This window comes from Myotis davidii, unplaced genomic scaffold (genome assembly GCF_000327345.1).
Source record: "Myotis davidii unplaced genomic scaffold, ASM32734v1 scaffold1488, whole genome shotgun sequence".
NCBI classification, from domain to species: Eukaryota; Metazoa; Chordata; class Mammalia; order Chiroptera; family Vespertilionidae; genus Myotis; species Myotis davidii.
In genome coordinates this window covers 155,565-165,771 of record NW_006298871.1, presented here as the reverse complement: position 1 = coordinate 165,771, position 10,207 = coordinate 155,565, and the positions used below count along the sequence as shown (strand labels likewise).

The window sequence follows — 10,207 nt, the reverse complement described above, 5'->3', positions numbered from 1 at the left end:
CATCAGAGTGTTAATTGCTGTCACCACTCCCAATTCATTATGCTGCCCTCTTCTCCCTCAGTAAGCTATTTTCTCCATCCTCCTCAAACTACAGCAATCCACTGAAGGCTAAGGTCATTCTAAAAAGTCCTGGAAGCAATTTTTCTGAGGTTTTTAGGATTCTTCCTATAGAGCAAACCTGACATTTATCCCTTATGCCCTTATTCTAATGAGCAGTGACTAGGCATGCATCCAAACCTAGTAAAAAACCAATTATCCCCTTCAGCTACAGGGTACCCTTACCTCTCCTTCTGGATTCAAGAGACTTGTTTTCACGCCTCTAAGATATGTGCAAAGGACATGTATGCATGCATATAAGCGTAACCAAAGGACACAAACACCAGGGGGGTGAGGGCATGAGGTGGGGGGAGGGGGCAATGAGGGGATAAGGAAACATATGTTATACCTTAATCAATAAAGAAGAAAAAGGGTGCTGTGAGCACTGCAAGTGTTGATGGACATCTGAATACATTTTTTCATGGTACTACTTAAGTTCCAAAATTAATAGCAATGAATAGAAAGATTTAAGATTCCAAATAAGATCTATGAGAATACCATCTTATGACCTCCAAAGGAAAAAAAGAAAAAGAAGACCCAAAAATCTCAATACAGAGAATTAACCTTCCATACCTCTTCAAGTTTTTAATATTTATAAAAAGATTCAATGTAATTTTGACAGAATGCTTTCACATTACCACTCTCTGATGTAATGTATTCTCTAGGCATCATACACATTTTAAGTGAACTTTTGTCCATTTATTCATTTATGCACCAAGTCAAATACCCAGTAATTTTCAACATCACCATTTATGTATCCTCTCATTTATGCAATTTGTCTATAATCATCTTAATACTCACTCATCCATTTGCTAATCTGCTCATCAACTCATTCATATATTCTTATATTTACACACCAATTCATCTTGTACCTAATATTCATTAATTTTCTACCAAATATTCTGTGCTCACCTAACATATTATCCTTCTGCTTATCTATTAATTTATTCCATTGTCATACCATGGTCTCTGATATTACAGCACCCAGTGGATCTAACAAAGGTTCTGTGATATTCCAGGAAATATAAAGGAAAAGTATAGATGCTTCTTAATCCTCACCTTGATTTCTGAACTCAAGTAAAAATGACAGAACTGGTTTTATAATTTCTCTGAGGAAAGTGGGGGAAATTCCATGGCTATGAAGGCTTAAGTCACAGTATCCAGAAGTTCACTCCATTCATCTGTGGACAACAAAGGTAAATGTCCAAATTCCAAACTTTTAATAAGAATTCCACAGAACTCTCACTCATTTCTGCTCAAAACCTTGGGAAATCTTTCTTCTCATTCAACCTCTATCATTCCACAAGTTATATCAACTATTACTCTGAAACAGCTGTCACCTAGGTCCCTCCTTCCCATTACTCATACTACTGACTTGTATTATCTTAGCATTTTGTTCCTAAGCACCTTTCAAAGCATGATGGGCTTCATCCTACCCAGACTGACTGTCAGAAACTATGCAGATAGGGTCCAAAAAACTGTGTTTTTATGAGGCTGTCTGGTGTTTCTGATAAAGCACTTTGCACGTGTTTCAAATAGAATAAAATTGGAAAACTACTAAAACAATTCCTTTTGTAGACCACTATTGAATGCTTTATTACACTACTTCATTGTACCATTACCCACTTCACAAAGGTTTGATCTAAAGTCTCCAATGACTTTAATGCCAAACCTCAACTAACTCAGAGTGAAGAGTTTAAAAGTCAACCACAATCTAAGTTTTTCCCTGCTTCTCTCCCCTATGAGTCCCATTCATCCTACAATTCTTATTGTTTCCCAAACAGGAAATGCTCTTTCTTCTGGCCAGGAAGGTCATTTCATAGGTGCTTTCTAGAAATTGAATAGTTCCTTTAAGAAGTATTTGTGACGGACTCGCTAACATATACTATGGATGTATAGGCTGGTGTTTGCTAGAAGAACATGAATATAACAAATTGTTTGCTCCAAACTCTGTACATATAATTTAGGCTGCTGCTTCAAGATAAGTGGCATGTTTGACTTAAAATGTATCTGCTTAAAAATCACTATTTACTATTATTTTATTTTACTTATCTGTAAATTATCCCTCACATCACTCATGTATAATTTGTCTGTTAAAACAGACCTTTAGCCCTAACTGGTTTGGCTCAGTGAATAGAGCGTGGCCTGCGGACTGAAAGGTCCCAGGTTCGATTTCGGTCAAGGGCATGTACCTTGGTTGCGGCTCATCCCCAGTAGGGAGTGTGCAGGAGGCAGCTGACTGATGTTTCTCTCTCATCAATGTTTCTAACTCTCTATCTCTCTCCCTTCCTCTCTGTAAAAAATCAATAAAATAAAATAAAAATTTAAAAATAAACAAACAAAAAAACCCAAACCTTTAAAAGTAATTGAAACTGTACAACTCCAGTGCAGGATGTTTATAGTGGGAAGACTAGCAGGGAAGGGGGACTCTTGTACTTCCTCCTCAATTTTGCTATAAATCTAAGACCATTCTAAAAAGGTAGGCTCTACTAAAAAGAAAAAATAAAGTAATTAAACTTGTTATAGCTTCCACTTAGGTGGTAGAAACCTGGAGAGGGGATTAGTTCCACCCTAAAACAAAAAAATAAGGTTAGATAATCTACAAAATTATAATTATTCTCGAAATCCTCAGTACGGTGAGACTGAAAGGCAACCAAAGAGTGTGAAATCTTGGGATAGATAAGTATATCCACAGAGAGACAAGATGTGAGCATTTACTCACCTAAGCCAGAGCATGGGAGGAAAATAGGACAGCCAAACAAGCCAGTGAGAACTGCTTTAACAGATGGCTGAAGTTGGAGTGTGGGGTACTATACTAGAAAGTACAGGATGGCTCAGAGCCACCGCAAAAATAAGAGTTCCCATCAATTTTCAAGATTTTCTCCACAGAGTTAGAACAATCTTCACAAGAATGCTTGGGAGAGGGTGGAAAACCAGGCAAAGCCTCCTTCATGGTGGAGCTCTAGTGAGAGCAGCCATAGCCTCTGTGTAAGCAGGAGGCACGCTCCCATCACCAAGTCGGTCTCCCTAATGGAACAAAGCCTGAAGCCACTGGGGAAGGACAGAAAACCCTGCTCCCCTCAGAGACAGATGAGGACTCATTGCTTAGGGAAGAGAACAGGAGAAAAACAAATAAATCAAAACATTCTAGCCCTGAGATTTCCACTGGACAGAAAACCTCTCTGTGTTCAATGATCCATCTTCTCACACTGTGGAAGAGCAAGATCACAAAGAAAGCCCCAACCCTGAAACACAGAAAGAAAGGATTTGCCTAAGACTGAGTCAGAAGCAGGACAACACAGAATAAACCTTCAATCTCTATCACAAGACGAGCAGGAATTGAGGAACAAGGAACAGCGATTAGCCATGGAGGAGAGGGAGCATGCGGGAAGGTCTCTGACATGCAGTCCCATAGGGAGAGCTTAAACGTAAGGGTGGAATAGCAACCACAGAAATTCCACCCCAGTCACAAGTAATGCTAGAGAAAATAGAATTTGTTGGTACATTGATGATAACCACAGCAAAAACAAAATTCAAACCCAGCTCAGACCATGACCAATTGATTCCCACACTCTCTCCCAGCAAACAAGATTACAAGGAAAACAGATGTGCCCATTTTGAGTCATAATACTATTTATCAGAGCCTATTATCCTATACATAAAATATACTGGTTTCAATCCAAATTAAATGCCAGAGGAAAAGGCAAGAAAATTACAATCCCACTGATCAAAGAAATTAACAGAACCAGAATCAGATAGACTTGGGTATAGGAACTATCACACAGGGTTTTAAAATAATTCTCACAAATAAGTTAAAGGATCTAGTGGAAAAGATGGAAAGTAACATAACTGATACTCTATCCTCTGAGCCAAACCGGTTAGGGCAGAATTGTGAGATTTTAGAGGAGATATGGAATCCACAGAAGAACTCCATTCTGGGAAAAGATGAAGTATTCCTCTGAAATCTTTTTTGAATCACATGACTTGACTTCTATTTCCCCATTGCCACTTCTTTAGATCAAATTCTTCTTCCTCATGAACAACAACTGATCAGTCTCCTAGCTGGTTTCATTGGCTCCAATTTTTCCTCCTATGGCTCATTTGCCAGGGTGATAATTCAAAATTTGAATTTGGTCATGCCATTCTCCAGCTTAAAAATGTTTGCTGGCCTTCTGTTGCGATTACAGGTAAGAGATGTTTTGCATTAGGTGTGCTTTGTGATCTGACCATTCTTTAGCTGTCTGCTTCATCCCCACTACTTCCTTCATCTTCTCTGCATTGCAAGAGCAACTTTGGGGCATTATTGAGCTTCCATACTCTCTCCCAGTTCAGCACCATTCAAAGGTCAGCCTTTGCTTGAGTTGCTTAGTAGGTAACTTGTTCTCACTTTCTTGGTCTCCACCTGGACCTCTCTGATCCTTTCATTCAGGAAGACTTCTGCATTTACCCCTGTGAAACAACACTGCATTTTAACTGCTTCATTGTACAGTTCTATCATTATGAGAATTATATTATGTTGACTATTGTCTCCTATACCATTTACAAAATTTACACCAAGGGAAACATAGCCAAAGAAATCACTAGCATTGACCTCTTTGGGATGCTTGCCTATACTGCAACCCTTAGGCTTGGATTATTTTAAGGTAAAATTAAAATACCAAAATGGGCTCCAGATTAAATGAGCCTTCAATTTTGCTTAAATGCTGAGTGACTGTGTCAATGTGCTCCCAAATGGAAGAACTGCACATCAATTGACTTAAAGAGAGGACGGGAAAAAAGGTGCTTTGAGACTTCTTCAAAGGAGGGAGGGTGGGCAAAGATGAACTGCTATCACGTTCTTTCTCATCTTTCCTCTTCCTAGTCCTGTGTTCAGATATTTCTTCCTGCTCTTTTACCTTATCTAACTCAGGCTTTTTTTCTCAGAGATGTGGTCCACTCAGACTATTCCAGCTCAGTGCTGTGTGCAGAGGAGGGATGGGACACGAGAGGGTGACGTGTGCACAGACGATTCCCAAATCCATTTTAAGGTTGTCTTATCTTTCATTGCATTTGACTGAGGAATTTTTTTCTCTCTCAGAAAACTATATATTTCATAATTTATGCATTATTTTGTATTTTATGTGCTTATTTTTTTCTACAGTATCAGAATAAGAGGTAATACATTTTTCAGCAAAAGGACAGCTTTAAGATTTAAATAATACCACTTACAAATGCAGTAAAATTCATCTCTAATGGTTTGTATATTCAAGCAGTGCCTGAAACATGGTTTTCCCTTGAACAGTAATAGCCACATGTACAAACAACTTTTACTTAGATTCCTATTAGTGTAAACAAAGACCTTCAGTTGATGCTTCTCCACTGAGTTATCTCCACCACTCAAACACATTATGTCCACATGAAATAGTTCCAGCACAAAAGCATTTAACCAGCCTTGATAGTAACACACTTCTCAGAATAGTGACTCACACAATTACTAGATCCATTGATATACTGTAGCATGTACATTTTTAAAAAGGGAAATGTGAAAGTGATGTGTTATCAATGAAAACATGATAATCTCATACAAAATGTAGATGAATATTAGTAAGAACCAGTGATCCAATTTGAGATCCATGAATAGGTCCATGTCTATAAACAATGTGACAAATCAAAACAGCAAACATGTTCTTTTAATTACTCTCAGGCCATATGAATGAAGAATAAGTGTGGGAATTTCTGGTACAGGCGTGTTTGACTCCTCTGAACATGCTCCTGGAACATAAAAATACCCCCACATCACATAACCCAACTTAAACACTCCATCTCCTCTTCCACATCACCAATTCCCTTTCATCATCTCACTCCTTGCCAGGGCTAACCAGCAGACCCTGAGCGGCTGATGAATGATGACTCTGACACGTGTTTCTGTGAAAGAGGGGGCTAAGGGACTGCCTGGCTAAAGGAACCAGACAGCCTCATTTGCCTGCCTCCTTAGGCTCTTATTGTAGCAACAGCTTGAACTAACATTAACCTCTAGATACTATCAGAAGAGCAGGTATACTTGAGAAAACACATGTATCTGCAGTCTCCTTTAAACAAGAATGTTTTGCAGTCTAAACATAAAGATTCCAGTAAAACACCCCGGGGGCTCAGACTTGTTTGGAAAAGCAAGGCAGGGTCTGCCGCCTTTGACAAGAATCCTTTAGAGGCCTCTGACCTTTCAGAGAATCCTCCTTACAGACTTTCCAACCAAGTCCCATGCTTCCCCACAATTCCTGGTTGCCAGGGCAAGGCAGTTAAAGCCTATCATGTCTGAATTAAGTGGGAGAACACACAATGCTCTTTTTCTAAGTGATGCTCATGATTCATCAAGTTCCAAGTTTTGACATTAATCCAGATAATTGCCCTAACAGTTTCTGTCAGACCCCTTCGCCTCCTTATTCCTTAGACTGTAAATCATGGGGTCAGCATGGGTGTCAAAATGACTTAAAAGAGAGAGATCAACTTCTTCTGAAGGCCAGAGGGGCCAGAGTGGGGCTGGGTGTAAATGAAAATGGCCATGCCACAGCACAAGACAACCACTGTGAGGTGGAAGGCTTTCTTTCTTCCCTCTGTGGACCTGATCTTTAGGATGGTGGAGATGATCTTGACACAAGACAAGAGAAGCAGGCAGAATGGTGACATCAGCAGGACAATGCTAGAAACCATGACTGCAATCTCATTGGAGGAGGTGTCCACACAGGCCAGTCTGACCACAGCTAGGAGTTCACAGGATATGTGATCAATAAACTTGTTGGAGCACATGGGCAGCTGAAAGGTGATCACAGTCTGCATGAGAGAGTTGACAGAGCCACTGACCCAGGATGTGATGGCCAACCTAGTACAGAACCCTCCATGCATGATGACCAGGTATCGCAGGGGGTCACACACAGCCACATAGCGGTCATAAGCCATCACTGTCAGTAGAACAAACTCAATCCCACCCAATCCCAGGGAAAAAAATAACTGGGCTGCACAGCTCACGAGTGGGATTACTTTATGTTCTACGAGAAAATGAACCAACATCTGAGGGACTATGGTTGTGGCATAAGAGACATCAACAAGGGAGAGGTTGGTGAGAAAGAAATACATGGGCGTGTGGAGTCGGCTGTCCAGTCTGATCAGAAGAACAATGAGGAAGCTCCCCAGCACTGTCACCATGTATGTGATGGAGAACAGGACAAAGAGAGAGACCTGAGTGTCCCAGTCACTGGACAGGCCCAGAAGAATAAACATTTTTTCCAGTAAAAAATGTGAGGATTAGTAATCTGCAGAGAACATCAGGAATAACAGGAGCTTTTAAATTAAAGAACCATTGGAATAACTTCTAAAGAATGCATATTTTATATGAACTGTTAGACAGAACTAGTTCAGATCATTTATGGGCCAAGATAATAGGTTTTGTTCCAATATGTATTATATTTGCTCTGCATAAGAGAGGTTAGCCCCTTTTAAAAACATGATATGGTCTCAGTCAGTCAGTTAAATCCTAGAGAGAATGCAGTGGAATCTGGGAAGTTCTGTATCTTACCTATTTTCCAGAGCAGGAGATGATGGTAGTTGACAATGGAAGATAAAGTGATAAGCAATGAAGAAAAATATTTTTTAAAGTTCAAGAACTACTATGCACATATGTGCTAGACCAAATTACAAAAAAGAAAAAAAAATATTTGGGAGAGACAGATGTATCCTATAGATAAGGCTGGTATCTCATGGAAAGTTCTGGAAATAGAAAGCCTGAATAGGAATCCTTTTATGACTTACTGGATGTGTGAGGGGATTAAAGATTTAAATGTTCACTTACAAAATGAAATTATGTTACACAATTTACAAGTATATTTAAGCTCAAATATAAACAATTTACAAGGAAAGTAATTTATGAACTGTTACTGCTAATAGTGCTATAGTGTGGGTATCAGCTACAGCATTAGAAACCTAGAATAACATGGGTTTGTGTTTTTTTTTCATGTACCCTCCACAATTTCAGACATAAGCAAAAAGGAAGCAAAACCTTTAATAGATTTCAAGTCTAACAAGGTGGCTTAAATTTGAAGCTCCAGAGAAATATGGGTGTTTTGAGAATCTGGTGTCATTCAGTGTAGAATGAGAGGGAGTAGAGTGATAATTTTATCTTGATTCTTTTTACTTTTCTGCAATTCTGTTTACTCGTTCTGACTTGCTCTTGTTATTTTTCTACAACTCTAGCCCTTGCATATGGTCTCAGTAAAAATACAGTATGAAAATGGCTGCTAAGGCTTTCCAGTACAGAAGGAGAAAAAGAAAACAAATCTGTTCACATTTATTTTTGGTGTTGCAAAATCTTTTATTTGGCTAGAGGGTGGAATTAGAAAACTATAAAACCCCAGAAAATTGTCACACAGATGATAGATTATCTGATTATGTTTGTTTGCCCTGTGTAAAATAGCACTTAAATCTTCATCTTTGAGGAAGTGAAGCAAATCTACCCAAGCACCTTCCCACAGAACCTACTTCCCATGGAAAATGTATCAATGAAGCTAAACCCCTATGCACATTATATTTATATTCACTTTTAAAGCTTGTAAGGACAATGAAATTACAAATTGGTTTGCATATTAGAGGTTTTCTTGATTTAAAAAATTGCAGTTTCGGAAAATGGCGACCAGCAGAAAGGTAGGGAGGGAGAGAGTGTGAGAGTGCAAGGAAGTGATAGTGTGGATGTGTATGGTGTGTGTGTGTGTATGAGCTAGGGACAGTTAGATTCTGCAGGTCTTCTAAGGGGCTGCTAAACCGGGCAGTGTTAGGCGGCAGAGCCCCGCTCCCTGCGCGGCCACTCCTGGTCGGCCAGCACGGGCACAGCGACCATGCCATCTTGGGAAACAGAGCTGCTTGAGACTAGGACCCTGGCCTCAGCACCACCCAGTCTGATCTCAGACGCATACCAGGACCCTGCAGTCACTGGGGACAGAGACCTGTGACCACAGCTTACAGACCTGCGGACACCAAGAGTTCAGAAATCCCCCTGGCAGATCCGTGAGTAACAGAGCCCATCCCCCTCCCTGCAGGCTCACGGGCAGCGCCATAGTAACTGATAGACCCACCCCTTGCCCAGGCCTCAATGCTGCTACAGGAACTTTAGCCTGGAAGTGTGCGAGCACCTTGGAACTGATCCTGCGTGTACCGCCGGCTTCTGGAGCCCTGGGCTGGGAGCAATCGCGAGATCACTGGGAATTTGTCCCGCCTAGCGCGGGCCCAGGGACCCCATTCTCTGGGCAGGAGGCAGCTCCAAGCACCAGTGACTTGACTGTGTTTCTTATCACCTGCACCTGAGATCCCTGATTCCCTGTGCATTCACACTAAGAGCCAGTGACTCCAATTCTTGGTGCAAGGGCACACAGGGAACCTGATTCTCAATGCAAGGTCACGTGAAGCAACAGAGACTCTGATACTGGATTCTTGGGGAACTCTGACTCCTGGCGCACACTAGGGGGCGCTGATTTTCAACATGCTCCAGGGGGGTCTCTGTTTCAGCATGGTGCAGGCAGGGTCCCTGATTCTAAGGGCGCACACGAGGCCACACTGAGCACTGGCAACACTGACTCTGAGCGAGCCTGGTTCCCACCAACCCACAACAACAACACAACTTAGCGTCAGAGCTCTTCAGTGACACTAGGGTGGTGTGAGGCTCCAACTGCACACGACCCTGGCCCACGCAACTCGACGTTTGAACCATAAGGAGAAAATCAAAATGAAGAGACAATACAACACCCAGAGGAATGACAATGAGGAGTCGCCAAGAAAGGAAATTAATGAAGTTGAAGCATGCAACATGACAGAAAAAGAATTCAGAATAATGGTTGGACAATTCATTCACCAGATGGATGAGAAAATCAACAACCTATGCAAGAATCCGGAAGAAATGAAAAGTGATATAGCTACAATCAAAAACACCATGGAAAGTTTCAACAGCAGACTAGGAAGCAGAGGGGACCTAATTAGTGAGTTAGAAGATAAGGCAGAGAAATAAGCTCAATCTGAACAGCAACTGGAGAAAAAAAATAAAAAGCGGGAGGAGAGCCTAAGGGAGCTTTGGGACAACATGAAACGAAGTAAC

The 10,207-nt window shown here is 40.9% G+C and overlaps 1 protein-coding gene across 1 annotated transcript; it reads right to left on the bottom strand.

Annotated features, from left to right (window-relative positions):
* Positions 1 to 6,561: 6,561 nt before the first annotated feature.
* Positions 6,562 to 7,275, bottom strand: LOC102774442 (olfactory receptor-like protein OLF3). The gene has a single exon (XM_015570978.1). It carries the CDS (start codon positions 7,273 to 7,275, stop codon positions 6,562 to 6,564), a length of 714 nt encoding a protein of 237 aa, XP_015426464.1.
* Positions 7,276 to 10,207: the final 2,932 nt, after the last annotated feature.